At 37.7% G+C, this 20253-nt stretch overlaps 1 protein-coding gene across 3 annotated transcripts in view; it reads left to right on the top strand.

Moving 5' to 3' along the window:
• The window catches only part of LOC120298427 (zinc finger protein 277-like), an 81547-nt gene that overhangs the window by 51364 nt on the left and 9930 nt on the right, over positions 1 to 20253 (top strand). Inside the window, exons 4-7 of one of the 3 annotated variants that reach the window (XM_039322188.1) lie at positions 874 to 956; positions 5512 to 5603; positions 8833 to 8874; positions 10307 to 10417. In XM_039322188.1, coding sequence (XP_039178122.1) covers positions 874 to 956; positions 5512 to 5603; positions 8833 to 8874; positions 10307 to 10417 — 328 coding nt within the window. The remainder of the gene's footprint in view (positions 1 to 873; positions 957 to 5511; positions 5604 to 8832; positions 8875 to 10306; positions 10418 to 20253) is intronic. The other 2 variants (XM_039322189.1, XM_039322191.1) reach the window with 2 other exon arrangements.

Genomic DNA, 20253 nt, shown 5'->3' with positions numbered 1-20253 from the left:
GAAACTGCAGAATCCTGAACTGGATGGTGGTGAGAAAAAAGTTTAAGGTAGTCATAACCTAGAATCTCCCAGGATATTTGTTAGGTTAGAAAGTTATAGCTTTAGTCTGGCAAGATTCTATTAGGTGTAAGCAAATAGAGATCTGAATTTGCGTGGATAGCACTGTGACATTTCTGAGACTTGAGCCTGACAAAACCTTGGATAGCAATAAGACTAAAATATTATATGGCTCTCATATTCTAGTACAATCATGATTAAAAACTTAAAACACTATACAGGTAGGGCATCATCCAGCAGACAGCTCTTTGAGAGCAAATCCTTCTAGTGGCAACTCTTTGAGAGTGAACCTGGGTCCTGGCAGCACAGAATGATGGATTGCTTTTTGAATCCTTCCCATCTCCATGAAGAGATTGCTTTATGAAACACATCCATTGGCCTTTTTATATAGTACAAGGCAATCTGATGATGTCCTGGAAGCAGGAGCTATTTTGGAGTGGCCAAAATGAATTGTGGCCACTCCCAAAATGGGGCATGCTTCAGAGGACACGCAGCATTTGTGTAGTTTGTGGTTAGGGCATTGCAATTCAATCTTGAAAGCTCTCCTCTATTTCAACTTATACCTAGCCCATCAAGGAACAGTTGTTTTGAATTCCTTTTTTTTTTAATTTCTAATTTCCCAGGATTTAAATACATTTTCTGTTACAGCTTGCTTCTTCTACACTATCTATATGGGAATTAGGATGAGCGACCATTTCATCCTTTCATATTTGCATAATTTGAAACCTCAACGCAATGTGCCATTTAAGAAGTATCTTAGTATACTAACAAAAGTTACACATGTTGCTTTGACACTTTTGGTTTACTTTGTAACAGAGGATCAGGATGATTATTTTCTTTTATGTGATGCCTTACCTGAAGACAGAGAACTAAGGGAGAAACTTCAACAACAAAGACTGGTAAGATATTTTATTTAAATATACTGAGATTGTGAAATGATTTATACAGATAAAATGGAAGTCAACAACTCCTAGTTGTTCTCTTTCAATAGTATGTTACAGACTTTATCCTTGAATCTGAACTTTATCCTTGAATTGTCTATGGTTAAATTCATGTGGGTAAGGGTTGCACTCCTAGAAAAAGATGCATTGCTTTGCCAAGGTGAGGTTCTGATGATAGAGGAGTATGGACTCCAGGAAATGGGAATTCTAGGAATCCTAAGAAAGGAGAGTTCAAGAACTGATCACCTGTCCTAGTGTTAACTTCCAATCTCCAGTGTCTTTTTGCAAAATAGCAATTTACCAACTGAGCATTAACTGAAACAATTGAAGCTTCTTATTAATATGAGCCACTTAATTACCAAACCATCAAGTGCTGTAAGAAGCAGCACAAATTTTAAACTCTTGGAGACCCAAATTAGATAAAGCTTTAGAAAGATTTCTGCTCCCTTGGTCCTCTTTGAATTGATTTGTGCATGTGTTTGTGTTTTACCATTTAATGATTCATTGAATGGAAAGGATACCATTCAGACAGAGTAAAAGAACAGAACTCAACTTTATGAATCTTTCACAAAACACTTCTCAGAATGGTGCTTTTCAGCTCATTGCATGATCTGTTCCTGATGAAATAGCAGTAGAGTTGTTTGTGTGAAAGAACAAATGATGTGGAATTTTCACATTAGTAATAGTAATAGTAGTAAAGTTGGAAGGGACCTTGGAGGTCATCTAGTCCAACCCCCTGCTCGGGCAGGAAACCCTACGCTATTTCGGACAAATGGCTGTCCAGTCTCTTCTTAAAAACTTCCAGTGTTGGAGCATTTACTGCTTCTGGAGGCAAGCTGTTCCACTGATTAATTGTTCTCACTGTCAGGAAGTTTCTCCTTAGTTCTAGGTTGCTTCTCTCCTTGATGAGTTTCCACCCGTTGCTTCTTGTCCTGCCTTCAGGTGCTTTGGAAAATAGCTTAATTCCCTCTTCTTTATGGCAGCCCCTGAGATATTGGAATACTGCTATCATGTCCCCCCTTGTCCTTCTCTTCGTTAAACTAGACATACCCAATTCTAGCAACCGTTCCTTATATGTTTTAGCCTCCAGTCCCCTAATCATCTTTGTTGCTCTTCTCTGTACTCTTTCTAGAGTCTCAACATCTTTTTTACATCGTGGTGACCAAAACTGGATGCAGTATTCCAAGTGTGGCCTTACCAAGGCATTGAAGAGTGGTATTAATACTTCACGTGATCTTGATTCTATCCCTCTGTTAATGCAGCCTAGCACTGTGTTGGCCTTTTTGGCAGCTGCAGCACACTGCTGGCTCATATTTAAGTGATTGTCTACTAGGACTCCGAGGTCCCTCTCACAGTTACTACTATTGAGCATGGTGCCACCTATGCTGTACTTGTGCATTTGGTTTTTCTTGCCTAAATGTAGAACCTTGCTTTTTTCACCATTGAATTTCATTTTGTTAGTTAGTGCCCAGTGTTCAAGTCTGTCCAGATCCTTCTGTATCTGAAGCCTGTCTTCTGGAGTGTTGGCTATTCCTGCCAGCTTGGTGTCATCTGCAAATTTGATGAGTTCCCCATCTATCCCTTCATCCAAATCGTTGATGAAGATGTTGAAGAGTACTGGGCCCAGAACAGAGCCCTGGGGCACCCCACTACACACTTCCCTCCATATAGATGCAGTTCCATTGAGGACCACTCGCTGAGTACGGCCGGTCAGCCAGCTACGGATCCATCTGGTGGTGGTTCTGTCTACCCCACATTTTTCTATCTTGTCAAGTAGTAGGTTGTGATCTACTTTATCAAATGCCTTACTGAAGTCCAAGTAAATTATGTCCACAGCATTCCTCTGATCCACTAATTTTGTCACTTGGTCAAAGAATGCAATAAGATTTGTCTGGCATGATCTATTTTTGACAAACCCATGTTGGCTTTTAGTAATGACTTTGTTTGCCTCTAGGTGTTCGTTGATTCGTTGTTTGATTATCTTTTCCAGGATCTTCCCAGGTATTGAGGTCAGGCTGATAGGTCTGTAATTTCCTGGATCCATTTTTTTTCCTTTTTTGAGGATGGGAACTACATCAGCTCTTTTCCAGTCCTCTGGTAGTTCCCCTGTGTTCCAGGATCTTTGAAAAATATAGTTCAGTGGCTCCGATATCACATCTGCCAGTTCCTTGAGAACTCTGGGGTGTAATCCGTCTGGTCCTGGCGATTTGAACTCATCTAGGCTGGACAGGTGCTCACTAACGATTTTCTTGCCTATCTTAACTTGTGTTTCTGTTTTGTTTTTTGTGGCACTATTTTTGATAGGTTGGTCTGTTTTTTCCCTTTGTGTAAAGACAGATGCAAAAAATGAGTTAAATAGTTCTGCTTTCTCCCTGTTGCTTGTCACCTTCTTGCCACTTCCACCCACTAATGGACCAATCATTTCCTTCACTTTTTTCTTGTTTTTTACATGTTGAAAGAAGCTTTTTTTGTTATTTTTGACTTTGGTCGCAAGCCTTCAGTTCATTTTGAGCCTTGGCTTTCTTCACTTCATCTTTGCAGGCTCGGGCTATTTGCTGATATTCTGACTTAGTTATGTTCCCCTCTTTCCACTTTCTATACTTGTCCTTTTTATCTTTCAATTTGTCAGAGAGTTCTTTATGCAGCCATGCTGGTTTCTTTTGAGAGCTGTTATTTTTCCTCTTTGTTGGTATTGTGCTAGACTGTGCTTTTATTATCTCATTTTTCAAAATTTCCCAAGCTTCTTGAGTTGTTTTCCCCTTGAGGATTCTCATCCATGGAATCCTTCCCAAGCCCTCTCTAAGTTTATTGAAATTAGCTCTCTTGAAGTCCAAGACTCTAGTTTGACTGTGTTCTATTGGTTGTGCTTCTATAATGTTGAATTCTAATATTGCATGATCACTTCCTCCCAGGGTTCCTATGGCTCCAACACCGTCTATCATTTCATCTCTGTTAGTGAGAATTAGATCCAAAATGGCTAATCCCCTAGTTCCATTCTCTACTTTTTGGGAGACAAAGTTGTCTGCTAGGTTTGCCAGGAACCTGTTTGATCTTCCACTTGGTGCGGAGTTTGTCTCCCAGTTGATGTCAGGGTAGTTAAAGTCCCCCATTACTATTGTGATGTGCTTCCTACATACCTTAGTTAGCTGACTAGCAAAAAGTTCATCTATTTCCTCTGTTTGGTTGGGTGGTCTGTAGTATACACCTATGGCAATGTCATTTCCCCCCCCTTTTATATTGACCCAAATGCATTCAAGTGAATCTCTGTTTTTGCTGCCATTGGAGAACTGGGCATGCATATGTAAAACTAGTCTGCAATGGTATTCTGCCCAGTCACCCTCTTCCTTTGTAAATAAACAAACTTCAAGAATGAAAGGTCAAGGATAGTAGGACATTATAGGAGAGAAACTTTGGTACATAGAAGCAGATCAGACCTTTGCAAACAACATGGATAAGCTTGAATTATTCCTATTCCCATTGTCAAGGTGGTCAAAGGCAATGTGGAGATGAATAAGTAGGAGTCTTACAAAAGAGATCCTATGGTCAGTTTGGTGGCTTCAAGTTTTTCTTTTGGGTTATTTGTAAAGCATTTTAATCTCAAGTGCCCTACAGTATTTATATAGACCTAAATATCTTCAACACTCCTGCTTCCCAGTCTCTTGATAATTTCCTATTACTGAAATATAAATGATTTATTTATTTGGTTTTACATGGCAAAGATATATCTTGATTCTCTCACCCTTGGTTTGTTGCCCAAAGCAACATGTAACTAAGCACTCAGAGTACTGAGCAGTAAAAGCAGTAAAAAAAATAAAAGTAGGAATAGAAACAGAAGTACTGAAAAAGTGGGAGGCTCATTAGAAATAATTTATGAAAAGCTTTTTTGCTTTTAAACATATTTTTAAAAGTATAAAGTTGATTTATGTTTGTGGGGTTTTTTTTTACTTTGCATTGATATGCACTGATATCTAACACTATGCAAGACATACTTTTTCTCCATACAAACCCTCAGTGGTAAATTAGTCTGAGAGAGAAAGAGAGGCTCAAAGGCATCCTGCTTTTTTTCACAGGAATCTATCTGCTTCTCAAGCTGCCATTGACAGTCATATTAACTAACTTGTATTATAGACTAAGTCCATCAAGTCATAGTTGTTTAACAGATCTTCTAAATATTTTTAGGATTTCATGGAGTTGGAAAGTTAGGATGGTTACAGTTTCTTCAGTTTGTATTCAAAATACTTAGTTTGATCAGTCTTCATTTGTTTCTGTTATTGCTACTTTATACTATAGGAATACATTAACTTAATAAATAACAGCAAAAACATTTTTTCCAATGGTCAAATGATATTGCACCACATATTATACAATATATTACAAGAATATGTTGTATATATTTCAGCACGGTGCAACATGATATTATAATAATGGAAGAAAAAACATATTTTTTCTAGGACTAATTTGCAACGTATTCTTAATAAAGATGTGATGGAATATTTTGTTTTTCAATCAATAGAAAGATATTCTGGATCAGCAGCAGCAAGAAAGATATGATGCAGATTTTCATTACATATGCATGTTTTGTGACCAGCCTTTTTCAGGCAACAGGTTAGTACTAAACATAGTGTATTTTATGTTCATTAACATCCTAATGCTATATAATTGGAAAAAGTTCAGATGGGGTATCACAGAACAGTTTTCAGACGTTGTTATAGTATGCTTACAAATTAGGGTAGTAGCCTATAGCAAAGGTGTGAAACATATGACTCAACAGCTATTGGCTTTTGTTGATCTTTAGCCATTGACTTTACCTAATAGGACAATTGTAACTCTATGGGAGTTACAATTCGCCATATCTGAGGTCAACATAAAACCACATGGTGTAGTGCAGTGTTTTTCAACCTTTTCACAGATTGTACCACTTTTAGGATATGGCAATATTCAAGTACCACCAGTCACCTAGCAAGGTGTCAAAAACTTGACCCCAAAAAAAGAGGAAAAAAAAGTGATGAAGTACAGATAGTCCTCAACTTACAATTGTTTGCTTAGTGATTGTTCGAAGTTACAATGGCACTGAAAAAGTGACTTAATGACCATTTTTCACTCTTATGACCGTTGCAGGGTCAAGTGATTTACATTTGGATGCTTGGCAACTGATTCATATTTATGATGGTCACAATTCAGGATCACGTGATCCCCTTTTGCAACCTTCTGACAAGCAAAATCAATGGAGAAACCAGATTCACTTAAGAACTGTGTTATTAATTTAACAACTGCAGTGATTCACTTAACAAATGTGGCAAGAAAAGTCATAAAATGGGACATTCAACAAATTTCTCACTTAGCAATATAAATGTTGGGCTCAGTTGTGTTGTAAGTTGAGGACTACCTGTACACCCACTTACTAACATTTTTAATGAGAAACCTGGGCTTGTTTCTTTGACATTAATCTTCGCAGTGTTCTATCCCTTTCTCTCCTTCTGGTTGACTCAAAGAAGCCTCTCCTCCGCCTCTCTTTCTCCATCCCCTTCTCTTTCCCCATCAGTTTTTTTTCCCTCCCTTTCCCTCCAAAACCTTTTATAGGCTTTCCTCTCTCCTCCTTTTCTCTTCAATGTAGCTGCAGATGATGCCTTTCCCCAAGGCTGAAAAGTTTCTCCGCCTCTCTTTCTCTGTCTCCTTCTCTTTCCCCATCAGGTTTTTTACTCCCTTTCCCTCCAAAACCTCCTTTTATATCCTCCCCTCCTTTTCCCCAAGGCTGCACTGCTTCCAGAAGTGTCAGTCAGCTGGAGCCCCATGGCTATCCTGGGAACTCAGTAGAGCTCCGGCAACACCGTAGTTCCACCTGACTCTCCCAGAGGTCTTTGTGGTGTTGCTGTTGCTTCAGATCATGCCCTGCTACACTTTTACACTTTTTTTAAATACTTTTTTTTACAGTGCTTTTCAACGCGTACCACCTGCCAGGTGCCAAAGTATCACCAGTAGTATGCGTACCACAGGTTGAAAAGCACTGATCTAGTCATCTGCTTCATGCATTATTCCGCCCAGTGCTCCTAAGAAGCTCCTCAGCACAGAGGTGAATCATGGTTATAATGACTCTTGATAACTGATAGGAAATAGCAAAAAGGCTATATAATCTTGTCCAAAGATGCTTCCGTGGCATATGGCCAGTATGACTATATGCCAAGACACATGGAACACTGTTATCTTCCCACTGAAGTGGTACCTATTTCTCTACTTGTATTTGCATGCTTTTGAACTGCTAGGTTGGCAGGAGCTGGGGGAAGATTGGGAGCTCACCCCATCACTCTGTACCTGAATCTCAAATTGCCAACCTTCCCATCAACAAACCCAGTGTCTTAACCATTAGACCACTATGCCCCACTGTGGTGATGTCTTATATATGTTTAGTTACCTAAGGTGTGAAGGAACCGGGTTTTTTGTCTGCCCCAAATTAATTTTGGTGGAAGCTCCCAAATTTTAATATTTTGTTAGAACTTTTTCTTTCTCTCTGCACCACATATTGTACAGTGTATTACAAGAATATATTACATATCGTTCAGCACAGTGCAACACATTATGTTGTAACTCCCTGCTGAGTTTCACCCTTTTATAAACTGATAAATAATTTTGCTCTACCTAGTAGAAAACCTGCTCCAAACCTATGATTTATTTTAGATCTGTATATTCCAGCCGTAAAGGAAAGCATTGTTGAAAATAGTTCTCTATAATTTTAGGTAAAATCAGCACAGGTTTATAGACTCTATGCCAGACATGTCAAACTCACGATGTCACATGACATTGTGCGACATATTGGAACTTTTTCCCCATTGCCGGCAATGGGGTGGGCGTGGTTTCCTCATGACGTGTCCGGCCCGCGGGCCGACAGTTTGACACCCCTGCTCTATGCCTTCATCACTTTTCATTACATTTTCAATTTCATGGCCCTGTTGCATAGCATTAGTATATATAACACATTGCAATAGTTACTATAGCCAGCACTACTTTGGTAGCAAAAGCTAATCATGGTTGCTAGCGTAGGTTTGTTCTGCTTTTGCCTCAAAGCCTGCATAAAAGTTTATTGAATCAGGCTATAGGCATTCTTTTATTTTATTTTTAGCTTGGAAGACTTGACAGGGTGGTTTGGAGGCCTCAGATAAGAGAAAATATTACAAAAGGACAAGAAGCTGCACTGGTCTTCATATTCTGTACTTAGTGTGAAGTCATTGTTGAAGCAGTTGTTTGTTTTAGTTGAAATATAGGATGGTCATGTCATTTAAACTGGCTGTTCTGTATGAAATTTAGCTGTAGTTTGTACTATCATTTTTCTATGCTTATGAGAATAGACGATCCCTTACAGTGCTTCTATATGAACAAATGAAATTTGTTATTTTGTTTTAATAAATGAAAGCAAGCATTCTGGTAAGTGGAAATTTAAACTTAACTCTCAGAATATTTTTGTTGATTGTATTGGCTGTAGCAAAACTTACCTGAAAAAGAGGGTTTCTTTAGTTAAATTAATCCACCTAAGAAGAGCAGCTCCCTCTTGTGTATCACTATATTAAAGGATATTTGGATAGGAGTATATAAGAGTTTTATCCAGAAACTTCTTGTTTGAAAAATATATTTATTATTATGGTAGAAATCTGGAATAAAACTCCAACTCAAAAAAGGTGGATTTCCATGGATACCATGAAACACCATTGCCCAGACAAAGAAAAGACCATATGAAAGAAAAAAGAAAAATATATGAGAAAAAACATATATATTATGAAGACTGGTATAATTTATTTACTATCATGTGCTGCATTTCTATAAAATTAAATTTTGAAAATTTCAGAACATTACATAAACCCAGCCTGGGGAGATACGGGGAGCTGAGGTAAGGGGGCATTGCTTTTCTGATATGCCAACATTGTGGAATAGCGCCCTCCCGTCCCCTCCTCCCCTTGAAGATCAGACTGGCTCCTGCTGTTCTCAGCAAGCTCCTAAAAGCCAAGGTTTTTCAGACAGCCTTCAGATTGGATTTCATATTGTCACCTTTTATTTTATTTCTATTCTTGCAGTGTTGCTGTGTTTTTATTTGTGTACGGGATTGTTTGATATTGGGTTTCTTTCTATGCTTGCAAGCCATCAAGAGTCATTTTTATGGGCTACATAAAATATGTTTAATAGTATTTTAGACATAAAATATGTTTATTATTTAAATAAATAATAACCATATTATATGTTTAAATTATTTCTATTATTTTAGTTAACCTAACAAAAGTTCAAGGTTTCAACATACTGAAACTTAACAAAGTAGAAAGTTTTGAATCCTGGAATCTGAAGATGATAGTTAGGTAGGCTGGGCCCTGCTTACTCTGAATATCATTTTGGTTCTCTATGTTATTCTATTTTTGATGCAACTATTCAGCCCAGCAAATAGTATGATGTGAACATGAGAATGAGCCAGGATGAGCCAGGATGAGCCGAGGTGGCGCAGCAGTTAGGGTGCAGTACTGCAGGCCACTTTAGCTGACTGTGTTCAGCAGGTCAGCGGTTCAAATCTCACCGGCTCAAGGTTGACTCAGCCTTCCATCCTTCTGGGGTAGGTAAAATGAGGACCCAGATTGTTGAGGGCAATGTAAATTTATATATACATTGCTTACTGGTGTACACCGCTTAGAGAGTGCTTGCACTTAAAGCGGTATATAAGTCTCATAAATAAATAAATAAATATGGTCTTTGCTTTAAAAAAATATATATGATTGTGGTTGTTTGCCACCAGTGTTTCTATTCTAATGAAGTATGAAATATATTAAAATCATTTGTCTTCTTTGCTGCAGTGTAAAATGGTATCCCTGATGTATAATTACAATATTGATCAAAATCAGAATTGATTTTGGTTTTAAAGATGCAGATGATGTTGTGATATGGTGTTGTGAGAAGGAAATAACTTTGAAATATATGCATCCTAATTCCTTGCTGCTAGCAAAATAAAAAGATTTCCATGAAGTTATTCAGTAATAATTGTATTGGTCTGAAATTCACATTTTTCTTTGGTTAAGCACAAATTCTGTCAGTAAAAGGATCACTACAGTTACTTAGCACTCTTTGAAAGTATTTCAAGTAGCATTTGTGAATTTCTGGATATTAAGAGCTGCTTTGAATATTATTAATCTTTGTATGGCTGTTTACAGTGAAATTGGAAATCTAAGCAGCAATGCTTAATTCTAAGGATTATGGTTTTCATTTGAGTTTATTTAGTGGGGACCTGAAATGTATGTGGGGGGGGGAAGCAACACCTATATTCTGTTTCATTTATTTTTTAGGTCAGTCCTTCTCAATCACATGACAAAAGATCATGCATTCAATATTGGATTGCCAGATAACATTGTGAACTGTAAGGAGTTTTTGGATGTTCTTCAGAAAAAAATTGACAGGTATCTATTTGTATATAGCCAAGAATTAAAACAGTGCTGGAATACTACTATCATGTCTCCCCTATTTCTTCTTTTCTTTAGACTTGCCAAACCTAAGTCCTGCAGCCATTCTTTGTATGTTTTAGTCTCCGGGCCTTGGATATCTTAGCTGCTCTTTTCTGATTTTTTTCCAAACTCTCAACATCTTTTTTGTGATATGGTGACCAAAATTGCCTGCAGTATTCTAAGTGTGGTCTTACTAGGGTTTTATAAAGCAGTACTAATACTTCATGTGATCTTGATTCTATGCCTCTGTTTATACAACCCAGGATTGTATTGGCTTTTTTGGCTGTTGCTGCACATTGCTGGCTCATGGTTAAATGATCATCCACTAGGACTCCAAGGTCCCTTTCACAGTTACTCTTTTTAAGCCAGTTCTCGCCCAGTCTGTACTTGTACCTTTGATTTTTCCTACCTAAATCTAAAACTTTGCTTTTCTCCACATTGAAACTCATTTTGTTGGACAGGGCCTATTGTTCAAGTTTGCAAGGTCTTTTTGAATCCTGAGTTTGTCTTCTCGGGTGTTGGCTATTCCTGCCAGTTTGGTGTCATCTGTGAATTTGATGAGTTCCCCTTCAATTCCCTCCTCTAAGTCATTTATGAAGATGTTGAAGAGTACTGGGCCTAAGACAGAACCTTGTGGTACCCCACTGCTTACTTCTCTCCATGTGGATGTAGTGCCTTTGAAGACTATTCGTTGAGTACAATTTGCCAGCCAGCTACAGATCCATCTGGTAGTGATGTTGTCTATTTCACCTTTTTCTAGCTTACCAAGGAGTAGGTTGTGGTCTACTATATATCAAATGCCTTACTGAAGTCTAAGTATACTACGTCCACAGCATTTTGCTGGTCTACTAGTTTAGTCACTTTATCGAAAAATGAAATAAGATTGGTTTGGCATGATCTGTTTTTAACAAATCTGTGCTGGTTACTAGCTATAACTTTGTTTGCTTCTAGTTATTTGCAGATCTGTTTTTTGATTATCTTTTCTAAGATCTTTGCAGGTATTGATGTTAAACTGATTGGTCTGTAGTTTCCTTGATCTGTTTTTTTCTGGTGACATCGGAGGCTTCCGGTGGCATCGTTGGCAGTAGACCCTGGGATACGACTCTCCGTTCGCAGGGTCCAAATTTCTTTCGCTGGCAGGCCCATCAGGGCTGAATGCCACCCTGGAGGGGTGGCCATTGAGAGGTGAATTATTTGAGGAAAGGGAGCCGGTGGTAGCCGGCTCTCTGAACTCAAAATAACCTCTGGAACCGACGAGAGAAAGGCGGAGAGCTTCGCGTTTGCTGCCATCTTCAGCAGATCATCGGAGATAGGAGTCAGATGTTTCAGGAAGCAAGCAACTGGTCCGGGTGAGATGATATCAGTTTTTGTTGCAAAGTGGACCTTTGAGAAAATTGTCTGCCTTTAAAGTAAAGCTGGAAGCCTAAAGGGAGGAGGAAGAGGGGATTTTTGCTTCTCCCGCTTTCCGAAAAACAGCGGTTTCAGCGTTTTAAAACTTTTGAAAACTTTTTGAATTTAAGCTAGATTGAAGGAATCAGCCTGTTTTACTATAGAGGGAAAGAAGACTTATTACTATCCTACTTGGGAAAATCCACCTTAATTGCTCTTTTTTAGAAATCTTTAAAATGTTAGTTTTGTGTATTTACTGCTGGAACTTTTTCTTTTACTTTCTTTCTATGTAAACGGCGGGGAAAGAAACAGCGTTCCCTGGTGGTTATTTTGCAACTTTTCTCCTTTGTTCTTTTTTTTTTACACTAACTTTGTTGATTCAGCTGTGGAGTTTGGCTCAATGCCCAGACACTTGGCTGTCTGCCCAGACATTCCTATCTCTCTTGGAGATTACTAAGAGAGACTTTTTTTGCTTTGCTTTGCTTTGCTTTGCTTTGTGTCTGGTTCCCTTTTTTGGATTTGCTTTATTCTTTTCAAAATAAGGAAACTACAGAAGAAGATTTGTAAGTCTCTAACTGGATTATAAATTGGATACTGCTTTTTTTCTTTTCTTTTTTTTTCTATTGTTCCTTTTTTATCAGCTTTGCTGTGTGGATATAAACATATCCTTTATGTTCCTCTTTTTCTATTTGTTTTCTTTGTCTAGAGACTTTGTATTCCTTTTTATATTTTTTCCTACATTTTAACAATACTTGTATTGGATATTCTCACTTTTATTTTTACCTTTTTTTTTCTTTTTGGCTTTTATATTTTTTAAACTACTTTTGACCTTGATACTTGATAATACGAGGGTTTTGGATTATAATTTTTCTTTTTTACTTCTTTCCTTTTTTGAACTATTTGGTGGATTATAATTGGCCATCGGGCCCTATTTTTGGATTATAACTAACTGGGCCATTGGGCTTGATGGTGGATTATAAATAAATACAGTAACCAAGATGAGTGTTTCAAATTTGGCGAAAGGGGTGAGGAAGGGCTCCTCGGCTCCTGCATCAACCTCAGTGAGTCCAGCGCTTCAAAAAATCGATTACAACGTTTTTAAAACTGGACACTCAGCAAAAGAATACGCAAGCCATTCTCCAGGCAATTGTAGACTTTAAAATGGAAATGAAAAAGGACTTTGAAGACTTGAAAAATGATTTGCTTAAGATGGACCAAAAAATGGAAGCCTTTCAAGAGGCAATGTTACATATTCAAAGAATGCAAAAAATAGAAGACAAGTCAGTAGTAGTGGATCAGAAATCAGAAGCTCTGCAAGATGAAAATCAGAGATTGGCGCAATCTAATGCGGAGCTGGAAGAAAGTATAGCAATGATGGAGATAGAAAGGGCATAATGCTTTCTAAGATTTCAAAACATGATAGAAGAGAGTGATGAGAACCTGTTAGTATTGATGAGTGAATTATTGGCGGACTTGCTTGGAATGGAAATGGATCAAATCAAAAGAGAAGTCGATCAGGTTTATAGAGTGAATTCAAATTATGCAAGAAGAAACAGAGTGCCCAGTAAAAGTAAAGTAAAAGAGCAGTACGAGATGAGATCCTGAGAGTAGTAAGGGATCAACCACTGAAATATAAAGATAAAGATAAAGAACTGGTAGTTCTCAAACAGATTCCAAGAAGAATTAGAAAAGCTCGAAGAGAATACCAATTCTTAACAAGGAAATTGATTAGCAGAGGAGTGAATTTCAGATGGTTGATCCCAGAAGGATTACTAATTTTTTGGGATTCAAAAAGATATAGAGTGAGCACTCCACGACAAGCAGAGGATTTCTTTGACAATCATGGAGCCTTCTTGGAAAAAGGCGAGGCAGAATCTAAGAAATCAGAGGAAATGACTACAGAAACATCAAAACAAACAGAGGAAGAAGTAGCCAAAAGACTCAGAGGAAGATGTTAGACCTAAAGATCAGAGACAGATATGTTCTCTTAGAAAATTGAGATCCTGACATAATTGAAATCATGGAGGAAATTGGAATTTTTTTCAATAAATATAAATGGTCTTAACTCCCCATCAAAAAGGAATAAAATATTTCATAGATTACAAAAGGTAAAAATGGACATAATCTGTCTCCAGGAGACACATATTAAGATACAACATTCTAGAATCCTTGAACAATCAAAACTAGGTAAACTTTATTTCTCTTTGGCATCACAAAAGAAAAGAGGGATAGCTTTATACATAAAAGAAAAGATGAACTCAAAACAAATTTATGTTGACGAAGAGGGAAGAATATTAATGGTGGAGATCACATGGAACCAAAAACAAATACTGATGGTTGCGATATATGCTCCCAATGAGAAACAAGATCAATTTTTCAGCAATTATATGATAAACTTGTGGACTTAAATTATTATAACCTGTGTATGCTTGGTGATTTTAATGCAATCGTTGATCCAGTATGGGACTACAAAAGTTAAAAACAAGGGAAAAAAGGAAGTAATATCTTACCTAAACCCTTTCTAAAAATGAAAGATGAACTCTGTATACAGGATACATGGAGACAGATGAATCCGGAAAAAGCACAATACACTTTTTATTCTAATAGACATAAATTGTGGTCAAGAATTGACATGAAATGGCTTCTCATGATTTAAAGACCACGATACAAGAAATTGAAATAGAATCGAATATTTGGGCAGATCATAATCCAATTAAAATGACCTGGAAAGGATCTAGGAAAAGATCGAGATGGTCTTTGAATAAATCAATATTGAAGGAAAAGGAATTTCTATAATTTGCAACAAAAGAAATGGATTTTTTCTTTAAAATTAATAAAAAAGAAGAAACTTCTATTCAAATTGTATGGGACACGGCAAAAGCATACTATAAGTTTGGCTATAACTTATCTTGCCAAAAAGAATAAAGAAAAGAAACATACTCACCATAGATTGAAAGAACAACTTAGTATTCTGGAATCTGAGTTATAATTGGATCCGCAAAAAAAAAGCTGAAGATACAAATGGAATTATTAAAACACAAATTAAATTTACTTGAGATGAATACAATGGCACAACAGATTAAACGATCTAAATAGAATTTCTTTGAAAATGCTAATAAACCAGGGAGATGGCTTGCATATAGATTTAAAAAAGAAAGAGAAAAAAGATTAATAAGTAAGCTATGGGATTCAGAGGGTGAGCTACACTGTCACAATGACAATGAAAAAAATTACGAAGGCTTACTAAGAGACACTTTATAAGGCGGACATGGTCTCTAAAGAAGCAGTCCAGGATTACTTAAAAGAAGCAAACCTCCCAAAGGTTCCTGAGAATATGCGGCAGAGGCTAAATGAGAATATATCAATGATGGAGATTACAGAGGCAATAAAAAAGCAAAAGAAAGATAAAACACCAGGACCTGATGAACTTCCTGCAGAATCTTATGTAGCACTACAAGATATTGTTATGTGCTCCTGGCTACTTTCCTTTGTGACCAGAGGCAAGCTCGCCTGACCAATAACTAGCCAAGACACAGTGAAGGCCTTTTGTTTCGTTTATTACAATAAGCGGGGAGAGAAGCTATCAAAGCTTGGTTCTCTCCAAAGTTTTAACCCAAAATATCTCCTTCTTTTATTCATCCCTATCACCGGCCGCTACAGCCCTCCTCTTTCCCCATTGGCTGAGGTAGTATGAGGTTACACTCTTTCCGACCGCCTATACACATTTCCTGATAACATATTAAATCAGTGGTTCTCAACCTGTGGGTCGGGACCCCATTTGGGGTCGAACGACCATTTCACGGGGGTCGCCAAACAACGCCAGTCCGCCATTTTTTCCCCCTTTTCCTTAGCTGTGCTACTCCCTTTTATTCTATTGGCTTTTGAAAGCCAATAGAATAGACTCTCTTGAATAGAGTCTATTCTATTGGCTTTCAAAAGCCAATAGGAATTGTCCAGGCTGTCTCTGCCCTGCTGAGCCCGCCAAAAGTCCCATTCTGCAAACAGTGCTGCACCAGTTGAGTAGTCCTCGACTTACGACCGGTTGAGTAGTCCTCGACTTACGAGGGGGTTGGGGGTCGCGGCATTAAAAAGGTTGAGAACCACTGTATTAAATCATATTCACATATACAATAAGAATAAGAAAAATTAGACATTTAAATGGTTATTTTAAACTCAGTAGATATTTATGTCCCCATTTTAAACAATACGTTCCTTTCCTGCTTTTCAATTCAGTGTGCCTCTCTTCTTATCTTATTTGGCTTAGTTTCCTATTTTCCCATTCAACCTGTCCTTCCTGGCTAGCCATTTCCTATATATTTTTATGGCTTCTCTTCTTCCTTTCTCAGACCCAACTATTTTTGCCTATATGGTTTATCTTACTTCCTTTATGTTATCTCTTCCTGACTCTCACCATTTGTATTTTTCTATTCAATTAGTTTCCATTGTATTGTAGGTTTAACTGACTCTGAAGATTTATCATATTGATGCATATTTATCAATCCCTCCTGTATTTCTGTATACTTTGATGAATCTTCATTTTTGGCTATATTAGATAACATAAATTGAATCTGTACATCTTCTCCAGAGATGTTTTTCGCTACTGACCCCAATGTTTTGGTGCAAAATGAAATACAGCAGAGTAAACATTGGAGACAGACACAACACATAATACCTATTACAACTATAAACACTAGTCCTATAAATATTTGTTTTAACCATCCAAAATTGGGAAGCTAATTCGTTAATCAACTCCAATCACCCCACATATTTTCATATTTTTGTTCAGGAGCTTTCGCCACCTTTCTGATTCCTTTTGCAATATCCATTCTGCTTCATGATTGTCATCTATCTTTAAATCCCACAATTATATATATATATATATTTACCTTTATTTCCCAGGCTGTTCTGGTGTGTTGTCTTCAGTAATATTAGAAGTAGAATCCACCCCTCATGATTTTTACACAGTATTTCACACCCACAAATTGATCCACAATTACAACAATAATAACAGATACAGCAATCACAGTGACAATAACAAAAGATATACATTTACCACCTAATTCTTACAATGTACAATTCTGCGTTTTCAGTTTCTAATGGTATGACTTCTGACTTAGTTATTCATTTTATTTGTAACAAACAACTTTTATTTCTCTGATGAGTCACCACCAACATTTTTGTTCTTCATCTGGAGTCACTTGAAATTCTAATAGAGATATTCAAAATAGGTAGGGGTTCTGGTCCAGTACCTATTCAAGTACTTTTAAACGTGGCTTTCAGTCCTTGTCCTGGAACAACCGTCTACCCTCTTTCAGGTCCAGTCACCACCTTTGCTCGTGTGTAGTGAGTCCAACCCTTCTCAGCCCTCCGGACAGCAGATTTAATATAAGAAACTTCCCTTCTTTGGTTGTAGAAGTTCCTCCTTCCATTTAAGTATCAGCACCCACTGTTCCGGCTGGATCTTATGGACTGGAAATTCCAAAAGGAGTTGTTTGCACCACCAAGCCTTCCTGTCAAAGAGAAGACAGAGACCCCAGTACTTGTTCTACATTTAGCTATTTGTCTCCCTCCTTTGGGAGCCTTAACCCTTTATTAACCCTTTTACATATCAGACATCCCTCTGTAGCTCTTTGGGCTATCCCATAAATTCCAAGGGTAGCATGGAATTTCAAATACATTTCTACCTATGCTTTAATTCCCCAATGATTCCCCTCATATAGTTTTTGGATCACCATTCTTGCAGTACCTTGTGATAACCACAGAATCCCCTTAAGACCACTTTTGTTGTTTGGTAATTATAAATCTACTATATCCTCAATCCTTTTACTATCTATTTTCCTTTCCCCTTCAACTATAATATATTCTAGATATTTTACCTCCTTTCATACCAATTGGGCTTTATTTGCTAAACACCCTCAATCCTTTCTTCTGCCAAAAAGTTGCTGTCCCATTTCTTTATAATTCCCAGAATAAAATCTTACAAAACTGGGAAGCTACATAAAAATGTATTTGCTTTCACAGCTTAAAAGTGGAGGAAAGAAAAAAAACACCATTTGTCCTGTATCAGATAGACTATACTTGTCCATGGAAGCTCTATCAAAAATTGTCACATTTTTCTTTCTCCTCCCCCTTTCACCCTGATTAGATACCATGTTACAAAAATATAACTCAATAAACTTATTGTAAATAACACATTCAGGATTTTAAAAGGTAAAGCACATAGGCTCACCAATTAGCATTGGGCCAACATTTCTGGAATACCTTTTGTCTCAGGCAAATAACATTCAAATCACTCTTGTGGCAGCACATCAAAGAATACCAGGATAGCTAAGAAGACAAAAGATTGTCTCCCCCTTCCCCCACTCACTAAACCAGGCAGAGTAAAAATTTATACAAAACTTTTGCTTGAAACAGCCCTCAGGAGGAAAATTGCCATAACATTTACAGAAGTGGCTTGCCAATACCTTCCTCCTAGGGCTGAACAAAAATAAACCAGCCCCAAAACATTCAGCCAACCCTCGTGGCTAAAGCAGGATTTGAACTCAAATCCAGCCTTGCAGCCTGTGGCTATAACCCTGAAACCAAATTGGTTTTCTATAAGGATTTCCCTTCCCCTCCTTGGCTCCAAGGAAAAGGAAAACAAATTGTACACACACAGTATGCAGCAATTAATCATCTTTTCTGCAGTAGCAAGGAGTCCCAAAGACACATATTTATCAGATGTTAAATAAAACATCATAAGATTGTTCCTTTGACAAGAATACCCTCAAATGCATTATTAAGGATAAATCCAAACTAAAATGCAAAGGAAGATCACTGAAGCATGCCACACATACCGTATATGCCGGCGTACAAGGCAACCCAGCGTATAAGATGAGCCCCGTCTTTGGCGCCGAATCGCATTCCTAGAACGTCATCTTATACGCCGGAAACTACCAGTATTTCCGGCGTATAAGACGACTCGGCGTATAAGACGACCCCCGTCTTTGGCACCGATTTTAACGCTTGCGGAAGTCGCCTTATACGCCGGCATATACGGTACAAAAACAGAATATCAGAGTTGGATGGGACATTAGAGGTCCTCTAGTCCAACCTCTTACTGAAACAGGAAACTCTATCCATTTCAGAACCTATCAATTTCTAACCTCCTCCCAAAACCCTCCAATAATGAAGCATCCACAGTTTCTGGAGAAAATTATCCCACTGATTAATTATTCTTACAGTCAGGAAATTTTACTCAATTTCTGTTCTTTAAAAAACAACAACATGCAGACAGAAACTGCCTCCCCCCCCCTTTTTTTTCTTCTTCTTTTTTCTGTATCTCTTACATTTCCAAGGCAGAAATTCTTGGGATAAAAAAGTAACAAACTAAACATGTTTAAAAGGATTGCTCAAAAATTTCACCCTCCTTCAATAGCCCTTCCACCATGGGCTTTAAATCCATTTTTCCTTCCAATGTAATGTTATACTATATCTGGTGAATTACTTCACCAGGGTTCTTTAAAGTCACCTTTAAAGGATCCATGTATACCCCTCTTCTATTGCCCTCTTGGGCCCATATAAGAGGGTCCACTTTTTCTTGAGTTTCCTCACTCAAGGTCATAATATTTACAATTATTTCTCTTTCATTCCCCATAATAACAACCCCCAATTTACCAATTAAGTACCCCCTGGCCAAATTGCAGCTCCTTTTAACCAATACAAAGTCCAGGTCCTTTTACTACTGTCTGGACCATAGCAGATTTAAATATTGTTGCTTTTACTACATGTCCCACAATTCCCTGATCCTTAATCTTCCCTTTCCCAATTTGCATTCCTGGAGGTATATAGTTTAGGGTAAATCTCGTAGTCTGGAATCCACTGAGTATACCCTTTTCTCCTCCAGGGATCCAAACTTTAAGGTTTATCAGGGGTTCTTAAAAAGCTGAACCAGAAAACAGATTAGTCCCCTGACACCCCTAATCCTCAAAATTCACCAAATTTGCTAGTTATTCCCCCTCCTTCCTCTTAAGGTACTCATTTTCCCAGTGTCCTTCCCCCTTACAAAAGGCACATTTATTTATTTATTTAAGGACTGGGAAAAAATTTTCTCCTAGGGATTTATATCCCCTGGTGCCAACTGGCTGTCCTCACCCCCAACCTGCCTTACTGATTTCCTAATTACTCTTCCCCATCCTCTTTGCTGGCCTGTTTGCAACAATTGAGCCATCATTTTTATCTTATCTCACGTTTATCTCTCTCCTCTTCTCTCTTCGCATATACTTACTGAGCCTCTTTTACCGGTAATAAATCTTCTATTGTTTTAGTTTTCCATGTGCCTAATTTCTGCATTTGTACCCTAATACCTTCCCATGCTTTCCATTGGTCCTAAAAACATTTCTAACCCGTTTTCCTACTTCAAT

Source organism: Crotalus tigris, unplaced genomic scaffold (genome assembly GCF_016545835.1).
Source record: "Crotalus tigris isolate CLP2741 ecotype Arizona unplaced genomic scaffold, ASM1654583v1 scf7180000023869.103957, whole genome shotgun sequence".
Taxonomy (NCBI): Eukaryota; Metazoa; Chordata; class Lepidosauria; order Squamata; family Viperidae; genus Crotalus; species Crotalus tigris.
This window is presented reverse-complemented; position numbering and strand designations above follow the sequence as displayed.